Raw genomic sequence first — 21,054 nt, forward strand, 5'->3', positions numbered from 1 at the left:
AGTTGTGGTGAATGAAGTTATATCCACTTGGGGGCCAGTCACAAGTGGTGTTCCCCAGGGCTCAGTACTGGGGCCAGTTCTCTTTAATACCTTTATCAATGATCTGGACAAGGGGATCGAGTGCACCCTCAGTAAGTTTGCAGGCAACACCAAGCTGGGCAGGAGTGTTGATCTGCTGGAGGGCAGGAAGGCTCTACAGAGGGATCTGGACAGGCTGGATCAATGGGCCAAAGTCAGTTGTATAAGGTTCAGCAAGGCTGAGTGCCAGGTCCTGCACTTGGGCCACAACAACCCCAGGCAATGCTACAGGCTTGGAGAAGAATGGCTGGAAAGCTGCCTGGTGGAAAACGACCTGGGGGTGTGGGTTGACATCCAACTGAATATGAGCCAGCAGTGTGCCCAGGTGGCCAAGGTGGCCAACAGCATCCTGGCTTGTATCAGAAATGGTGTGGCCAGCAGGACCAAGGAAGTGATCGTCCCCCCGTAATCAGCACTGGTGAGGCCGCACCTCAAGTGCTGTGTTCAGTGTGGGGCCCCTCACTACAAGACAGACATTGAGATGCTGGAGTGTGTCCAGAGAAGGGCAATGGAGCCGGTGAAGGGTCTAGAGCACAAGTCTTATGAGGAGCTGCTGAGGGAACTGGGGCTGTTTAGCCTGTAGAAAAGGAGGCTGAGGGGAGACCTTATTGCTCTCTACAGCTACCTGACAGGAGGCTGTAGCCAGGTGGGTGTTGGCCTCTTCAGCCAAGTAGCAAATGATAGGACAAGAGGAAACAGCCTCAAGTTGCACCAGGGGAGGTTTAGGTTGGATATTAGGAAAAATGTCTTCACCGAAAGGGTTGTCAAGCACTGGAACAGGCTGCCCAGGGAAGTGGTTGAGTCACCATCCCTGAAGGTATTTAAAATGTGTGTAGATGTGGTGCTTAGGGACATGGTTTAGTGACTGACTTGGCAGCATTAGGTAAATGGTTGGACTTGATGATCTTACGGATTTTTTCCAACCTAAATGATTCTATAATTCTAAATGTACAGTTGTCTCTTTTTGGCAGTGGGTATAGTTAACAGTTTAGGTTGAGGCTTAAGGGGTTGCAAGTGATTCAAAGTTTTCACATTTCCTGGTAACTGCTCTCCATGTCTGGGATGATTAATAGAATTTGAAACAATCGTTGAACACTAGGAAGCCTGCAGGTTTTATCTTCCAATTTCATTTGAGATTTTACATAATACTTTGCTTTCCTTTCCATGGTGGTGTGCAAATCTTGCTGTATTACATATTCTCTTTATCTTCGTAAGGTCCTTCTGACTACAAATTCTGACTAATTTGGACTTCATCAACTTGATTTTAATGAATTTCAGTTCATTAAACTTATTTGCCTGTGTGTCATCATCATCCTTTGTCTGGAACATAATTGTTTCATACCAGATCTCAACAGATTTGAGAGAAGAGGAATATTCAAAGATTGCAATAAAATACGTAACTATGAGAAAAGACCACATTAAGACTTCTGTTGTAGGGGTTTGAAGAAAGTGATTCAATATAAAGACTCTAATGGCATTTAAATTTAAATGTTTCATAAGAGGCATAAGTTACATTATAATTATTTGGAACTCTGCTCCAAGTATGTTCCAACCAACAATTCTTTAACATAAAAAGTCAGAAATGTCAGAGCTCAAGCTGTTTCTTTACAACAGTGATTAATGAGTTAAATACAATTTCCAACTCTGTATTCCTGTTGATTTCAATAGAACTGATGTGCGTGCCTGTTAGTAGTCAAGGCAGGGATACCAAAAACTGAATCAATGAAGATTGAATTATCCTCCTTCTGTTAGAGGAAGCTTCTTCATTGCAGGGTTGAGATGCACTGGGATCAGGAATTTTGCTGTCAAGTTGCCTGTCCGGTAGACAAGGGGAGGAATTTGATTACCAGTACTCTTGATTTAACATCCTGAGTTTTTAGTTTAGAAGGGTGACTGCCACAAAGGTGTATAGAAAGAGAAGTAAACAAGCTAAATCACTTTAGTGGCTGTTGTATAAGAAAGCTAAGAGCTTGCTAGAGATTCTGTAAAACGAGAGCACTATTGGCAGCAAGTAATAAAAATGAGAAGAAACGTGAAGGGATGTTTTGTTTTCAGTGTCCTTTCAAATTGTAATAAAAAACAGAATAAAATGACAACTTTGATTTATTGTCACTTCTTCGTTGCCTCCCCTCTCCTCACCCCTGCTGGCCCCAACACTTTTATGGGCTCTTACTACACACAGGTTTTGACCAAGGCATGCAACTAAAGTTTGAAGTTACCCTTGGCTAGTTTTCTGAAGACCTATTAAATACATCTTTATTTTCAGTTCTAGCTATTCTTCCATTCACTTTTGATTGCTTTGTTACTGCCAGCTAGAATTAAAAGCATATATTTGTCTCAAAAGTAATTAGGTCTTTTAAAAAAATCAGCAATTGGGTATATGACTTAAATAATCCTATTAAAACCACTGTGTTGAGTTGGATATTCCTTAAAATAGTTGGACAGAGACTTGAGAGAAAGACAAGCAGAGCTATTGATATGGTTGGTGTTTGGTACCAGCCAGCCCATTGTAATGTGAATAGCTCCAACTAGCCACAGCAATGCTCTTCATCTTCGTTAGGTGTTCTGGTGACAAAGTGAGATGGAAGAATTTAGGAGAGCAAGGACACATGCTTGGATATAACAAGTTGCAGAAGTCAATAGCTTATTTTTTTAAAAAAGTTTTGTAATGTTGGGTACTCTCAATATTGATAATCCAGACCACAGTTTCTGGGATCTGACGTTCTGTTTTTATCTAATCCTGATGGTTTCCATCTTATTTTACTTTAAGTTTGTGTGCTTTTTAATAGTAAATAATTATAAGCACAATGAAACACTTTAAATCTATTCTTTATCCATTTTTTGATCCACATCAGAAATCTTAAGATTTGTTTTATCGTGTTTACAGAATCAGATATATTTCTTTATATTCTTTTATTTAGTCTTCTGGAGTAAAATAAAGGCCTAATTTACTAATATCTCAAACTTTATTGAATTCTTTCAGTGTGTTGTGTTGGGTTTTTTAAGTGACATTAAGCTGATAATTCGTAACTTTATTTAAACAGCTCAAGGACTTGTACTTCATCAGAGAAGGCCAGGCTCAGGATACATAACATTTTCCCCATCTAATTTCTTAAGAAAAAAACCCTGTCCCTTCTTTTGAGATTTGCTATTTTCACAGATAATTTATATATCTAGAGAGGGAAGAAGGCACATGATTTACATTAAGTTTTCAAAAAAGAGGGAATTTTAAAGAACTGAGCGTTTTCAGAAATGTTAGTTTTGATCATAAGCTTTAAGTCCAAAACAAACCAATATTCATACCTAATCAAACCTATTTATAGAATATTAATGAAAATATTTCATTTAGCAGTTCATCTTATTTCTAAGGAAATGTTACATATATTGTTAAGCTCTTTTTCATGTCAGTACATGTACTGCTTTGAGCAAACGGGGCTAGAAGAGCCAATACCTATTTTAAAAAGAGTGTATATATCTTGGATGAAATCGTAGTGTTGTATGTTACTTCCTTAATGAAGAAAACCAGTTGATTCAAATATTCCATCTATGGTTTTGTCATTTTCTCTTTTGGTAGGATGATGTGGTGGTGGAAGAATATAATGAAAATAATTTCTATGAATCTGATGAAGAAGAGAAAGAAAAGGATCGGAAAGTGAAGAACACCTACACTATGGACCCAGATCACAGGCTGCTGTTACGAAATACAAAACCCTTGCTTCAAAGCCGAAATGCTGCTGTATGACAAATTCCTTTTTTATTAAAATGTTAAACTACTAAATATCTATGCTTCTAGAAAATTTAAAAGATTGAAAAGTAAAATCTACACCTCTTTAAAAGTAGTCATAATACTCTCTAGCAGCTTTTAGGAGAAGTATGGTGATTCTTTCTTTTTTGAAATTAGCTTAGCTGCTAAGTAAAACACCTGAACTGAATGTGATATGTGCTCCAAATATAAAGGACAAACAAAATATTAGAGAAAATATGGGAACATTTAAATCCAACTTCTATGGCATGTGATGACTAGCTAGCTTTTAATCTTAAGTTCTCAGCAACTAGGATGGCACAAACTGTCAGTTTTGGTGGTACAGATTCACAAAGAAAACCATAGTTGTTATTGATTCATTAAGTTGTGCTTTCCTTTGAATCTCACATTTAAAAAGTAGACACTTATAAATTCTTTGTCAATCCAAGCCAGGTTCTTAGTGTTGGTGCCTTGGAAGGGTTCCAGGATAGATATGGCTTCATGAGTGTAGTATGCTCTGCAATATTTACATGAGATTTTAAGATGTAGGTAAATTTTTAGAACTGGAAAAAGACATGCTGATGGTGAATCATTGTGACACTACTCAGATCACAGAACTTTATTTCTTGTTAATCAAGACTACATGTCTTAGGGAAGAGACTTCCTGTGATAATGAATATTCATCTCATTGCAAAAACAATTAATGCACCATGATAAAGTCACTTCCCAACCTGGTTTTGGTAAGCTAAGCAGATCAGGTTTTTGTTTCCCCGCTGGAACATATTTCTAGATTCCAACTAATGTCTAAGTCTTTTCAAAACCACTTATAATCTGCCAGCAGACTTAGGAAACAAATTGAGTACAGTTTTACAATAATAACTCTGTTAGAGCACAGCCTTTTGCTGCAATCACTGTTCAACATCTATACAATATTTCCTCATCTCATACAAAGAACAAGTATGTTAGATATGTTTGCCATCTCACTGTACTGAGAACACATTCAGCTGCTTGTCTTCTACATTCCATAAATAATTTTCTTTAGTTCTGTTAAATATGGTATTGTTTCTCACATTTATGATCTTTAACTTTCTGATATTAAAATTAATTGAGATGCTTAAGTGGTTTGTCAAGTGAAATCATGCTTCTTTGAATTGGTACCAATTATTGTACCATTCACAGAATTTACCAGCAATTAAATTAATTGCTTTCTCTTTGACCTTAGATTCTTGTTAGTAATAAAAGATACCTATAGTATATTGCTAAAAATCTTCCAGTTATTTCCTCTTTTCAGATGTTTTTAATAACTTTTTATTGTTTAATAATAATTTTTGTTTTATTGGTTTAAGATACCAATTTTAAGATACCAAATCAAGAATCATAGTGATGGCTTTACTTGGAATCTCCTGTCTATTTTATTTCATTTTGAACAGAAAGTTGACCATAACAGTATTGTAGGGAAGGTTGTGACATGACTTATCATTAGCATAAAGTTCATAATTTGTCTTTTATTTATGAGAAAACTTGAAAAGCAAACAAGATCTTAAGTTGCATTTGTCTCAGTCTTCTGGTTTTTGCCAGCCAGTATGTTGGTCTACAACCTTGTAGTTTTTCCTTTCTTTTGGATTTGAGACTTTAAAAGTTGCCAGTAAAGGCAGCTGTCATCTTATAAATCGCATAATAGAATAATGGAATGAAAGATTTTAAATAGAAACTAAATAATAAGTAATATTGAACCTGTATTTGATAAAAATAAAAGCATGAAATTTTCAGAAGTTTTAAACAGTATTTCCTCATTCATTTGTACAGCTGATGTTAGCAATACTGACTTATTAAGGATTATATCAGTATGTTTACAATTTGAATTACCTAAATTTATTCTCTCTTTGTCCCTCTTCCTCTGTCTTTCTATATATTATAGTATACAGTAAATATTGGGAGGAATGAGAGGTACGTAATTAGCTTTGATTTTAGAAATAAAAATATCTTTTTTATGATTTTTTCCCCCCAATCTGCTTTGTTGATTTCAAAGAACAAAGATATGCACTTTGCTTTCTGAAGAAGAGTGAGTTGGTATTTCTGTGGGTCTGAAGAAAATTTCATAGCTATATCTGGCAATTTGAAGTTAACATCCTGCTTTGAATGTTCTTCTTTTAGGTGGTAATGGCAGTTGCACAGCTTTACTGGCATTTGGCACCAAAATCTGAAGCTGGTATTGTTTCTAAGTCATTGGTGCGTTTACTCCATAGTAATAGGTAGGTCCATACTTTACATTGCTATGTCTACGTTTTTGTGAGAGTTTTGTGTACATACTTGTTTAGCCGTAGCTATAAGAATGTAATTATTGCACTATTAGAGTTTCATTTTAAAATTGGCCTGTAATATTAACTTTTACTCAACAAATGAGGATCATTAAAAGTAATTCAATCATTTTCAGTATCACATCCATTGATCATTCAGTATCATAAGTGTTTCATTCTTAATCATAACTTTCATTCTGAGAAAAATCATGGCTGCCTAGTTAGCATACAAATAGAGGCAGTACTAAGTAGTTTGCTTAGTTTCTTGATTTTATTATTTTTAATTATTGGAAGTTATTGGAAATGTAATTATATTGGAGTTCCTTACTGTCTTGCTAGGTGCTAAAGATGTGTATTTTCTTTCCTGTACTCTATATTGAAGACTTAATGCTGACAGAGAAACTAAGGAACATATTTGTTAAAATACCATTGATGCTGCTGAATCCCCTATGTTTCCTTAGTCCTTGGACTGATTTTAAACAACAAGATTGTATTTCATTCAGGACAACTAATTTTAGCTTTTATCATCTTCAGTGTGACCATGTCTACTTTCCTGTGTAGGGTCTTACTGGCCACATGTTTCATAAGATTGATAATACCCCTTTTTTCTTTGTGTTTGATAGTTTTGCCATATTTTGCCAATATTTGCTGCATAAAAGTGGGTTTTTTTCCCCTCAGTTTTTAGATTTTGAACCTCCATGTATCTATGAAAAGCCGTGAAGGAGTGATAGGACACACAATATTAAGATGTTTTCAAAATAACTTTCTAAATCAACAGGGTATTCTTAGCTAGAACTTTGCTATGAAAATGGTTTATTTTTTAAAGTTGGTCACATCAAACAGACAAAAAGTTTTGGGTTTTTTTTAAAAAGTAAATCACTTTTGTTGTGTCTGACAAGATTACTTGTCTTGGTTGGGCTTTAACTTCTGTAAGCCCAGTCACCATAGAGCTCTTTCTCTGTAAACTTCTGCAGCTCACCCATGGCTAATGTGTCTGTCATTTAAAAGGTGGACTACTGAAATAAAATTGGTTTTGGTAGACTATTCATGCTTTTATTTCAGATAAAAATAAATCACTGTTATTTTTGTGTTTGGTTTTATAGTATGGTATGTTTCCCATTCTCTTTATACAAAGATAAGTAAAATGGCTAAAGCAGTTTGGCATATGTACAAGTAATGTATAGAACTAAACTCATACAGTTTGAAAGGATTATTTTTGCATGTTGCTTATTGCTCATTTATTCTCAAATTTCATCAAAAGAGTGGTGATATCTTTCCTGTACCTCAACTAGTGCCTAAAATGGCACTAGTCTTCTGATTTTCCTATTTTGAATGCTTGTTTCTTCTCTGTTACCAGTCTGTGTGAAACACTTTTGCTATCAGAGCCACTTTGAAATAAGCTTTTGCTGTTTGCCCTTGAAGTTATGTGCCTATGGCCTTTAAATGAATGTCAAATATGCTATAATCTAGTTAGGGTGAGAGTGCCTGGCAGAGCATTTCATAGCAATTTCCAGTCTTGGTTCATCATGTGCAGCTGACTATTTCCATGTACCTATGCAAGAATTACATAAAAATAGGTTTAAAAGATATTAAATACTTCTCTATTATTACTTTTCTTTGTAAGCAACAGATGTAATTACCACAGAGCCATTATACAATTTTGAATAAGAGGACATAATAGATGTGATTTGCATTATGAAAGAATTTGAGCACTCATGGTTCAGAAAAATTGCATGTAAATTATTACTTAGTTTTTAAGCAATTGGTGGCAGAAACTCTGTAGTTTAAAAGCTTTAGACTAGTACCCAGATGCTGACTCCTGCTGAGGCTTTTGAACTACTATATTAGTAATGAGAATATCCTCCAAACATATTTAATGTTTTTGTGTTTAGAATGTTACATAATTCTGTTGTCAGTATCTTGGCAAAGTTAAAGTTCTGCTTTTTGATAGATCCGTATGCTTGCCAGTGTATACTCTTAAGTCACAGGAGACCCTGGCCCTGTTTAAGAATTATTAGGAAGTTTTTTAAGACAAAAAAAGCCATAGCAATTCTTGCTAATTGTGCTAGGATTAGCTGCTCTTGTAACTAATGCAGTCATTTCCACACTGCAGATAAAGCCCATGTGTTTCTGTTCTCAGCTGTGCCATCCTGAAATGTTTAAGTTTCAGGATGGTGGACAAAATGTAAGATTTTTGTGAGCTATTTCTGGAGATGCCAGAATGGTGATGCTTTAAACAAATTTTTGGTATAAACAAAGACCCAAGGCTTACAAGAAGCATTGCACCATGGCACTGGTGTCAGTGATTTTTTTGCATATTGAAGTTTTTAAAAATGAGAGCTTGGTTTCATCATGCATCTTCTTGTGAAGCAGATGATGAACTTGTAGCAGTTGGCAATAAGCTTTTTCCTTCTATGTTTGTGCCAAGTCTAATGTGTAAGTAACTGTGGATTCAAATAGATTTGGACTGTCTTCGCCATGTTGCATTATTCTATGTATCTGTAATTTTGCAGAATAACTTGTTTTTCTTTTCAAATTCTAGGGAGGTGCAGTATATTGTTCTGCAAAATATTGCCACTATGTCAATTCAGAGAAAGGTATACCCTATTTAGAATTTTCTAAATCACATTTTATATGAAACACAGGTGAGCTACTTAAATATGTTCTGCTTTTCAGGGCATGTTTGAACCTTACCTGAAGAGTTTTTATGTTAGATCAACCGATCCAACAATGATCAAAACACTGAAGGTGAGTTTAAAAGCAAATTCATCTATTTACTGCTGGACAAATCTCTTTGCAGTAGGAAGGTAAAATTTTTTTTGCACTCATATGACACACATCATTCTGTGCTGTTCCTTTTTTTCATTAAGAAGTGTAGAACTGTGGCCTTTAATAAAGTCCACAAGTGTCCTTCAGGCTTGTCAAGCTATCTGAAAGTTCTCTTGTTACCATGTTATAGATAGCAGATAGCCTGTGTTTAATGCTACAGCTTTTGGTACCTTTCAGTGATACAAAGCATTACTATTTTTATCGAACCACCTTTTCAAGCATTTAGAGCCTGACTGTTTTCATGGGAGGAAGAATCTTCTCAAATGAAGAGAAATGAAATCACACAGTCTTTGATACTGTTAGCTTAAAAAGAGTTTATATCTGTTTCCCTGAACAGAATGGGACAGTGTTAGAGTCCCAAATTCCCTTTGAAGTCAGCATTCGACATGAGAAGTACTTTAGGCTTTCCTCAAGGCCACATCTCAATGCATGTTTTAGGCTGTCATCTCTATTCTTAGTCTTTAGTGGATGTGAAATCCTTGATAAAACAATAGCTAAAAAATTGTCTACTATTATGTGCTTTTTCTCTTGTTTTGCTTTAGATTGTCATTGGCATTTGTGTTTAGGACTGGAAGGTACAGGTTTCTTAAAGAAACATTACTTTTTTCTTATTTTCATTTTATATCTATGTTGCACCCTCATTACATGTGCAGAGTGATGCAGTCCAAGATGGCTGTGCCCAACTCATCATATTTTTATAAGTCAAATATTAAATCTAAGTAAATTTGAGGCAGTTGGAGGCAAAAAGATCTTCTGCACATTTCATGATTATGAAAACTGTTGAGAATGCTCGTAAGACTTAGTGTTATCCAGGAAAAGTCACTCCTGAAATAATTGAAAGTTGATCTATTTAAATTCCTATATTAATTGATAATACAATGGTGAAGAGGTGGAGAAGTAGAAATTGTATTTTTTCCTTTAATTGTCTCAGCTCTTTCTTAGTGGCTGAAAAATTTAGGACAATCTGTACTGGTACATACATAGGAAAATCTTGTGCTTTTCTCCACCCCCTACCCCTGTAGTTCCATCCTGTCTGCTTTAAGATAGGAGGACGAGATCTGTGGTAGTATTTAAGATGTAGGACCACCCTGGAATTCATCTGCTGCTCTGTTTAGATTTCTGGTTTGTTCTCTTTCTCTCCCAATGTTATGTTTGCTTTTTTGATCACTGCTCTAGCATTGAGCTTATATTTTCATTGAGTTACCTATTTTAACCACAAATTCTCAGTTATAATTAGTAGTAATCAGCTCAGAGCCAATAATTTTCTGTAAAGTTATGGTTTTTCCCCAATTATGAACATTACATTTATCTGTGTTGATATTTTTTTTTGCTATTTTATCAACCAGTCACCTAATATTTGAAGTTTTATGTGGCTTTTCTTACTCAACCCTTGTCTCCATTTCTCGGAAAACTGTAGCATCAGCTGAGAACTTTGTCACCTGTCTTCTCATTACTTTCATAGTTCATATATGAATATGTTCAAAAGCGAAAAACCAATGAAGGTGTTTGTGGGATTCCGTTGATAGCCTTCCTGTACTGTGAAATAGTTTCTTTTTTTTCCTGCCTATTCCTCTCTTTCATTTATCCACTTGTGTTGTATGCTATGCCAGATGTATCTTTAAGAGCCTTTGGTGACAGGTCTTATCAATTGCTTCTGAAATATAGGTGGACTGTATCAATTAAGTGTCCTTGTCTGTGTGCATCCAACTCAAAAAATACCAACAGATTTCTGAGTCAAGACTTCCCTTTACAGAGACAGAGTTGTCTTTTTCTTCAGTTTACCTCATCAAGATTGTACTGCAATTATTTTTTTTTTGAAGTTAAAACAGCCTGGAAGCATAGCATCTTAACAATGCAGGCCAAGTGTATATCATCTTCTTGTTCACCAGGAGCAGAGAGACATTTCAGGGTCTGATGTTGTTGATGTTGGTTAAGATCTGAGGAGTCTCATAGATGCAACTGTTCCTTTCCTGAGTTTAAAGGTCTTTTATTGCAGTTCATCTGAATATAATGGACACTTTATTTCTCCCCAGCTGCAGTTGTGATTGTCTTTATTCCTTCCTACAGTGTCGCATGGTTCTTATACAGTAAGGCCTGTATAACATTAGAAATCATGCTGCCATAAGTATTTCAAGCCCATTTGATATGCAATGCAACACTAAAGCTAGAGCTCATAGAAAATGCATCACTGAACCCTATAGTCCTGCTTTGAAAACCTTGCATGTACTTGCAGGGAGACTATTTCTCCTGAGTGCAATGCTGCTGCCAGTTTATATTGAAAGCTGGTATACTCTATTGAATTCTAAGTGGTATTTTTAGTAGTATTATCTTTTATTTATATACAATAAAAGTATAGTGTATATGTGGTACTCTTTATAATATTTTATTTTAGCTTTTGATAAAATATCTGTTTTTTTCTCTTGTAGCTTGAAATCTTGACAAATTTAGCAAATGAAGCCAACATATCAACTCTGCTTCGAGAATTTCAGGTTTGTGCAAAAGTGTATTCTTTTTATATGAAACGCTCTCTGTTGGCCAATTGTCATTACTGGATGTTTCATCTAGATTCTTAGTCTTAAATTTTTCAGGTTAAAGTCTTTTCCAGGGTAAAATGTTCTTGGAATGAAAATGAAACTGTCTCGTATCGTAATGGATAATGGAGCTTTTTATATGTGGAAAGGAGTTTCAATATTTTGTTTCTCACTCTCCTTCCAGCTACCAAAAAAAAAAAAAAAGTGATGAGGAAAATTCAATCATTCCAAATTCTTTAAAACAAATTCAACCAACTTGTCTGACACTGTAACTCAGTAGATGATAGGGTCTTAATTTTAGCAATATTTGGCCATTAGCGTGTATTGCCAAACCTCGTTCTGCAAGTCATTTGATGAAATAGTATTGTCTCCAATATCTGTATATGTAGCAGCAAGATGTTCTGCCTATATTGTGAAACAGTCTCTGTCCTTCTTTCTTTCCTCTTTGTTTATGACATCTATTTTCATTGCTTCAGTTCTCTGGCTGGATTTCTCTGAAAGGTACTGGTTCTCAGGCAGGTAGGTTATTCGTAGTTTCACAGATGCTCCTGGTTAAATGAACTGAAACCTCTCTGAAGAGAGAGCTCATCAACTCCTCCAACCTTGCACACAAACTAATTGCTGTTTTTGGGTAATTGCCCCCTGCCCCAAGCTTTCTTGAAATCAGAAGTTCACATGGCCATGAGTGACCAAAACTGGCAAGAAGATGCCTTCTAAAAGTGACAATGAGATGAAAAAAGTGTAACTTCTAATGTGCAATGTAGCTTTCTAGATTGAGTTTATTATACAGTATATATGTCTTATGAGGACAATATGGTAAGTCTTTGATTGACAATACTTAGTGTTGACTAATAAAAATCCTGTTTCCTTAGACTTATGTGAAAAGCCAAGATAAACAGTTTGCTGCAGCTACAATTCAGGCTATAGGCAGATGCGCAACTAACATCACTGAAGTGACTGACACATGCCTTAACGGCCTCGTATGTTTGCTGTCTAACAGGGATGGTAAGCTAAATGTTCTGTTTGTTTTCTGAGTAGCTGAACCTTTTCTTAATGAGAACCACACAGAGCAGATCACGTTAAAAAGTATATGGGAGTTGACTTCTATAATAATTTAGCTGACATGGTTGGATAAAAAGTGGTTCTGGTTCTTCTTTTTTGAAGCACTTCAAAAGGCTCTCATAATCACTGGATACTTATTTTCTATCTTGTTAGTAAATTAATTCCTAGTGGCCTGCAATTACATGTTTACCTGTTTTTTCTCAAAATGCCATAATTATTCAAGTGTCCTTTTGTGATTATCATAGATAACAGTAGTTTTACTGTTACATGTTTAGTTGCATCAAAACAGTTAGCCTGTAGAGGGTGCTGAAAGCTTGGAATGTTTTACTTTCAGTGCATCAGTGCCTAACTGAAAAAAACATATTAAATAGTTTTAGGATAAAAACGGCCCCTAATTTGGCTTGATTTTGTAATCTTGCCTTCTGTTATTTTTACATAGTGAAATGGATTTGGAACTCACTAAGGAGCACAACAAGGAGCAGATAAAGTCAAATCGGATATAGCAGCACTGTAAATCAATACCTGATAATATTGTATATTCTTAGCACTTGCCAATTAATATTGCACAGAAGAAGTCAATAAGAGAATTGGAAGATTGTTACATAATGTACAGTCTACATGAATATGGTTAAATATTGGAAATAGCGTTAAGAAAGATGTAGTTAAAAATAATGTCAGGAAGGAGGAAAAACGTGGTTTTCGGGTGGCCTGGAGTAATTAGAATTGTTCAGAGAACACAGGTGAGATCTACTCTGAGCTTTGAAAAGCAGCATTAATTCCTCTCCATACCTACTGGACATATTTTTCATGGTAATCCTAAGAAGGCCTTTATTACGGACACCACTTTGACAGCACATAGTTGTCCTGTGACCCACTGATACACTCAGAGCTTTCTCTTACTTGGTTTATGAGCTATGAGTCCTTCTTCTCTCCCACTTCACCTTGTATCAGAAATTCCTGAGAGGCCTCGGTGTATAGGTTGGTAGTTTTAATATATGTAACTTTAATTTCCTAGTGCTCCGGACCTTATGTCCCTTTATGCTTTTCTGGTTATCAGCTGTGTTTAAAATACCTTCCCGTGTTGTGTTACAAGGCCATGTCTGCACATTCAGCAATGACCATATTAAAAATACAAACTTCAAAGTTTGTTCTTGATTCTGCTTAATTCTACTAGCAATTTTCTTCTAGGTCAGTAGGCTCCTTTCAGCATGTACAAATCCTCATGTTTTTTCTGCCTTAAATAAAATAATAAAACTATCACTTCAGAATACTGAGTTTGTTACTTAATATTCCTTCTTTCTGTTTTCTTGCTTCATTCTTCTGTTTGCTAAGAAGGAACCAAGATAAGAGGAGAAGGTGGTTTTTTTTCTTTTATCATAGCTTCTCAATAATTACTTTCTTCAAAGTAATATATATACACACGCGCATACACACACATGCATGCATGCTCATGTATGCAAAGGTCTGTCTCAACAAGATTAGCTTTCTTGATTGTTTCTAAGTAGTTGTCTAGCAAATAAAATTATCTTCTTGTACTTACTGTTCTGAAAGACTGCAAAGGATATATTGAGGATCTTTTAAACCTGGCAGCTGGCAAATTGCTTTACCATAGCTGCAGTGTCTTTATTCCTTCTTTCAAGGAATGAATAGAATGGCATAATTTACATGATCCTTTAACTCAGGTGGCAGGAAATTACTGATAGTCACAGCTTACTGAATATAAGAGTTTTGGGCATGGTAAGGGAGAAAAAAAGAGATTTAGCATGTGCAGTAGAATAGATTTCAGAGTCTTGGTTAATCTTGCTTTCCTCCAACTTTCACCATTAAAGCATGCAAGCAATCTCTTTGCTGTGCTACTTCTCCCTTGGTTGTTTGAAGCCTGGAAGTAGTTCTGCTGCCTTTGCATAGTGTGAACCCCAAGCTGGTAAGTCCAGAAGGCTCTGAGGTCCCTGAAAGCAGAGTCAGCTCTGCTTTCTCTGCACTGGTTTTTTTATTATGGGAAATTCACTTGAGTGTGGAAGACTGGTGACCAAATTAATTCTAGCAAATCGAAATAGAATCCTGAAGAGCAAGCTTGTGACAAAACCACCTTTTAATTCTATGTTCTTGTTCTGGAAGGGCCTATACAACCCAACAGCCAAGATATCTGGCACAGGAGCTGTGCCATTATTCATTCTGGAACTTGGGAGTGTTGTTACACAAAACAATCTCTTCAGCAGTCAGTCAGGTCCAGCTGGGATAACTCTTCACAGAGCTCTTTGAGTGTCTCATCATTGAACTTTCTAGTTTCTGTATGTGCTTCTGTGATTCAAATGTGGGGGTTTTTTACCATAGACCCCCCCAGCTTCCCTGAGTAGGGGAAATTTGACTTTAAACAAAGCACTTGTAAATACACAAAGAAAATTTCAAGAGCAATTCTCTACTTCCCTGGAAGCCATGTTGAGGGCTGAGAATTATTTTCCTTCCTTGTCTACTGAGGGAAGCATGAAAAGGAAAGTTATTTTGGCTCTTTGGTGTGACATTTGGCATTTGACTGATGCATTTCCTTTAAGCAATTGGCTTGATAATTTGAACTGACCGCTGGCCCCACTATGACATAAAAGTCATTTTAGATGTACGAGACAGATGGGATTATAGTAAGTCTTGTCTGCCTGTACTGCATGTACTACAGATCCTGGAGGTTTTTCTCACATGGGTGACTTTCATTTTCTGTTGAAAGTTGCAAGTTATGGCTAATAGAGAATGTAAACACGATTGTAGGATGTATAGGTAAAACAATTTTTTTCCTACCAATCTATACAAATTTGAACAGGCAAGTTGTAAAATCACTGAAACTGTTAATGCATCAGGTAACTATTACCTGTTGGAATTGCTGTTAGAATGTCATGTGAGAAAACCAGCTCTTTATACTGTTCAGTTTATATGTATTAATGTGGTTTCAGAGTTCTGTTATTTATGTTACAAGGGTGGAAAAATTAAGAAGGTAAAAGCTTAGACTTCAGGCGGTTCTGAAAAGCAGAAATTTAATGTTTGTCTGTATATTTAGCTCTAATAATTGCCTTTTAACTTCAGTTTTAACTATTTATGTAACCTTCTAATAACCCAAATAATGATAGAATCGTAGAATGATTTGGTTGGAAGGGACCTTTAAAGGTCATCTAGTCCAACCCCCTGCAGTAAGCAGGGACATCTTCAACTAGATCAAATTGCTCAGAGCCCCATCCAACCTGGCCTTGAATGTTTCCAGGGGTGGGACATCCACCGCCTCTCTGGACAACCTCTTCCAGTGTTTTACCACCCTCATCACAATAAATTTCTTCCTTATATCTAGTCTGAATCTACTCTCTTTTAGTTTAAAACCATTACCCCTTGTCCCTTGGCTATAGGGCCTGCTAAAAAGTCTGTCCCCATCTTTCTTATAAGCCCCCTTTAAATATTGAAAGGCCACAATAAGGTCTCCCTGGAGCCTTCTCCAGGCTGAACCACCCCAAGTCTCTCAGCCTGTGCTCATAGGAGAGGTGCTCCAGCCCTCTGATCATCTTCATGGCCCTTCTCTGGACTCGCTTGAACAGCTCCATGTCTTTCGTCCACTGAGGACTCCAGAGCTGGACACAGTACTCCAGGTGAGGTCTCACAAGAGCAGAATAGAGGGGCAGAATCGCCTCCCTTGACCTGTTGGTCATGCTTTTTTTGAAGCAGCCCAGGATATGGTTGGCTTTCTGGTCTGGTTCATGTTGAGCTTTTCATCAATCAACACCCCCAGGTCCTTCTCCTCAGGGCTGCTCTCAATCCCTTCATCCCCCAGCTTGTAATGATAAGAGGAGTTGCCCCAACCCATGTGCAGGACCTTGGACTTGACCTTGTTGAATCTCTTGAGGCTCACATGAGGTTCACAAGGGCCCACTCCTTGAGCTTGTCCAGGTCCCTCTGGATGGCATGAGATCATGTCCCTCAGGTGTGTCAACTGCACCACTCAGCTTGGTGTCATCTGCAAATTTGCTGAGGGTGCACTTAATCACTTGTACACGCTTGCTATGAGATTCAGTTGGTACATTCCTTCCAAAAACAGTTAGATGCAGTTTTGCTGCTTTTAGAAATAGTGATTATACAAATTATAGGCTGAATAAATTAGTCTTGACTGTTTTAATTTCTGCAAGCATCAGTTAATGTAGCAGAAGAAAATTTGACTCAACATCAATAGTATCAAATGTAGTATATCAGAATGCAGCTTTTGAATGTTCTCTGATAATACAGCCTTTGCTAAGGTCTTTTTCTGAGTGTCTATTATAATGTGGCCAAATTCCTAATTATAAAAATGTCTGTAATTCAGTCCCCACAAGTTACTGTCCACTACATTGTTGATTTTTTAATATACATCATTATTTGGCAAAATGGAACATTGTGTGACTGAATATATTTTAGTTTTTTGGGAAGTTGTCATGCTTTAGGGTCTTCAGAGGTTTTCCTACTCAGAGTAGTCATTTGCATATTGCTTCAAAATTGTTTGAAGAAAACTAGAAGTGAACTTTATACTAAGATTTTTACTATAACTCATGAAAATTGAAGTTGCTGGTACCTCATGTAGTCTCCTTTATTGGTAAAGGTGTTCCTGATCAGGTTTTCTGTGTATTTTGCCTTTATTTTATGAATTTGATTTACTTTTTATGACCCTTTATACATAATATAATATAATTAACACTCTGTTTTGAAATTCTTGTGTTCATTTATCATTACCTTGTATGCACTTTCTCTTTGATAATTCTAGCAGAGTTACATTTTAAAATTTTCTTAATGCTCATTCAGAATGCCAATTTTATCTCCCTCTTTTGGTTGGGTTTTTTTGCCTTTGAACCTAAATGTGTGTCTCTTATTTTCATGCTCTTTTGGGATTCTTCATGTGCACAAAGCAAGCCTCAAAGAGCCTCTCTTTTTTTCTAAACATGTCAGTCCTTATTCTAATACAAATTCATTTGGGTTTTGTTTGTACTTTTTTCTTTGGTATCTAGACTCATGTAAAAGGAACCATACTAGTTTACTTGCTTACAATTTCAGTTCAGTTCTTTAAATTTGCTCCCACAGATTGCATTAAAGTAGTTGTTATGGTGACACTTCACCTACTGCACTTCATTTTATCATGATCATTTCGACATTGTCAACAAGTGTTTTTAATAATGACTTCACTCAGTTTTGGGGTTATTTTGCTTAACCATTCTCCTTGTTTAAGTAATATCATAAAAGACTCAATGATGAAGGTTGTCATTACAATGTCCCCCACTCAAAGTATTCCAGATTGTAATTTTAAAATTTTGAGAATCATCTTCTTATTTTAATATCTTGCAAAACACAATCTAAATTAAATTGATCTGTAGGATTTTGCAAGACCTTGAGATATGTGAAGTAGTCATGTTAACCTTGCTTCAAGAAATTAGTCTAGAAAATAACTTGAGATGTCACATCAGATAAAGAATGACACAAAAAGCTGCAAGCTAAAATTTAAGCATTTCAGAGGCTTATGGCATAATGATGCATAGTCAGAGCTTTTTAAAAGCCTTTCTCCATAAAGAAGTTTGCTTTCTAAAAAAAATTATAAAAAATATAGAGATCTCTTCCCCATACTGTTCTTTTGAAACTTCAGCTTGCTTCATTGCTGAATGAATGGTCCACATGTCAGATTACCTTTTGAAAGGTAGGAATACCTCAGTGATGTTTAACGAATGGTAGTTAGGCTTTTTCTTTGTTTTAAACATTGATAATTTAGAAGAAATGGTTATTTCCTTTTTATAGTATAAATGAAAATTACAATTATGTTGAATTCTTACAGTAGTCTTTGTTTTGGTTTCAGCTTTGACCGTGTTTGACTTGCCTTCATCTTTCCTTACAGCATGAGTTTACTCTTGCACAGAAGCTTACCTCTGCACCAGTGGGGGTTTTTTCAGCTTCAAAAATTGTACATTTCATACAAGTTGATCAGGTTGTGAATGTTACTTGTTACAGTAGTTAAGCACTCCAATGCATGACTTTGGCATATATCTTACAACAGCTTAGTATTTAGAATCTTAATTTGAATGTATGAGAGATTAGGTTACAGACCTGAGACACACCAAAGTGCAGAGGAAATGTTTAGATATTTCTCTTGTTTATGAAGGAGCTGTTACTTTTAAGGTTGTATATTTCTTTGAAAATTAAACAAATGTTTGTATTTTTAATGCAGACAGCAAATTACTTATGAATATGCATAATTTCAATGAAAAACAGATGTTTTTCATGCTGTTTCTCAGCTTGAAAAGGAAAAATACAAAGTGCAGCTTTACTAAAAGGCAATTTCAAAAAAAGTATGTAATAGGATGATATTTTTAAATATAGAACATTTGTCTGTCCTCTTTTTGCTACTTATAACTTGATTCTGGAAGCTGAACTTGTATTACTTAGTAGAGTGGTTTACATCTTTGTTACCAAGTAAATAGAATTCAGTTCTGCAAAGCATATTTTGAAAGCTGAAAACATCTTTTACAATCAATTATTTATGGCTTTTTCTTCTGCATAAATGCTTTTAAAATTAATAATTTGTTTTGTCTTAAACAGAAATTGTAGTTGCTGAAAGTGTTGTTGTCATTAAGAAACTGCTGCAAACCCAGCCAGCACACCATGGTGAAATTATTAAGCATATGGCCAAACTCTTGGATAACATTACAGTGAGTATTTGTGCACAGTGTCGAATTTTCCTTGTGGACTGATAAAAATCACACCATCTCCTTTGAATTTGGGCCATAAATGGAAATAGATAGATAAATAAAATGTAATTTTTTATTTTTGACATTAAAATATCATTTTTCATTGTCTTAAGGAAGAGGAAATAGAAGCTATCAGCTGGCATGAATTTGTGCCTTAGATCTGGGAAGCTGTTTTGAAAGAGTTACCTGGAAATGTTGAGTATTTCTAGTACCATTAGGCCAGGATGAATAGCAGGTTTAGACCGTGGAGTGGGTAAGTTGAAATGAAAATAAGGGCAAAGCAGCACTTAACTTGACAATTTTCAGCCTGTTGTCTTACTGATCTGAGCTTAAAAAAATTTTATTCTAAGTCTCTTTCCCTACCCCCAAAATCACCTGACCTTTCCATGGTAACAGACATGCTGCTGTGAGTATGTTGCAGTGTTTCTTGAAGTTGTATTTTTATCTTCTGAGTATTTAAGATTCTGTGACATTTAACAGTAAAATTTGCATTATTGCCTATTATCTATCCTTAGATTAAATTGACATTTAGGTATGTCAATATTTACTCCCCAAATTCTCCTCACAGTCCCGGTTATTGATAAAGCATTTAATAGTTTATCTTAAATTATAGTGTAGGGCTGAAGACCATTAGCTACCTAGTGCATCATACCCCAAAGGTGACAGAATTTGATCTGTCAATAATTATTTTTCTGTACATGCTATAAATAGGACTTTTCAGTTTCATATAACTGCATTATTTATTGATGAGGGAGCAGTAAATAGCTTATAAATCAGTGAATCTTCTATTTTCCATAGTTAAATTTGGCAAAGTTTGGAATTTTAGACGAAAAAGGAAATGTGGTTGTCTTAGTTCATGCTTACTGAACAGATTAAACAAATAAATATTTGGCCGCTAAAAGCTAATGATCAAATGTCATAACTGATGTAAAGAAAATATAATTCTACTGGATTGCTTGTATCTAGAATCAAAAGAGGCTCTAAGATACTGCTGCTAATTGCATATCAAATAAGTATTACCTCTTTTATAATAATCAGCTCTGTTTTCAGAAAATTTGTGTAATATTTTGATTGATAATTACAATCTCATGAATTGTGTATAATCTTATTCTGCTTATTATAATCTTCTGGCACATTGCCAAATTAGTTTGTCATCTTATTTCCACATATTGTAGAAGAGAAAACAGGGTTTTTTCAATATATTTTGTTTAACGCTTAAGAGTTTTGTAGCTGTTGTATACAATTAATACTTCTGAGTTTTAAATAAAGGGAATTTCTCTGGAAAAGAAAATCCTTTTTTAAGCTGGGTAAGGGGCGGGGGAGGGGAAAGACATGCAGTCCTTAAACTAATTTGACATATGCATTTCTTGTATAATGAGGTTGTACAGAATATCAGAAAATGGTAAGTAGTAGTAGAACAGTCCATGGAACAGAGGACTCATAGGAATAAACTAAAAATCAAAATCTGAGTCTGAATCATGCTTCATATTCAAGAAGGAAGCAGTGATAATGATGCTGTAGGCTCTCCAGGATGATTGTTATACGTCTTGGTTTACATTTTTCACTGTAGTTTTTAAATAATAACTTCCAGAAATTTATCTTCCTTGGTATGTTTAAGACTTTGGATTAAAGAGTAAGTTTGGAAGAAGTTCATATTTATCATTTGAATGCCATATCATTATCCTGAATTAACTTGCACCTATTATGTTTGAAAATGAATGTATTTCTTCAAAGAATCACAAAATTGTTTAGGTTGGAAGCGACCTTTAAAGGTCATCTAATCC

At 35.5% G+C, this 21,054-nt stretch overlaps 1 protein-coding gene across 3 annotated transcripts in view; it reads left to right on the forward strand.

Moving 5' to 3' along the window:
- The window catches only part of AP3B1 (adaptor related protein complex 3 subunit beta 1), a 173,287-nt gene that overhangs the window by 61,899 nt on the left and 90,334 nt on the right, over window positions 1-21,054 (forward strand). For all 3 annotated transcript variants that reach the window (XM_054811067.1, XM_054811068.1, XM_054811066.1), the window contains exons 8-14: window positions 3,653-3,814; window positions 5,975-6,072; window positions 8,660-8,714; window positions 8,794-8,865; window positions 11,373-11,435; window positions 12,350-12,482; window positions 19,122-19,231. In XM_054811067.1, coding sequence (XP_054667042.1) covers window positions 3,653-3,814; window positions 5,975-6,072; window positions 8,660-8,714; window positions 8,794-8,865; window positions 11,373-11,435; window positions 12,350-12,482; window positions 19,122-19,231 — 693 coding nt within the window. The remainder of the gene's footprint in view (window positions 1-3,652; window positions 3,815-5,974; window positions 6,073-8,659; window positions 8,715-8,793; window positions 8,866-11,372; window positions 11,436-12,349; window positions 12,483-19,121; window positions 19,232-21,054) is intronic.

Source organism: Grus americana, chromosome Z (assembly GCF_028858705.1).
Source record: "Grus americana isolate bGruAme1 chromosome Z, bGruAme1.mat, whole genome shotgun sequence".
Classification (NCBI taxonomy): domain Eukaryota; kingdom Metazoa; phylum Chordata; class Aves; order Gruiformes; family Gruidae; genus Grus; species Grus americana.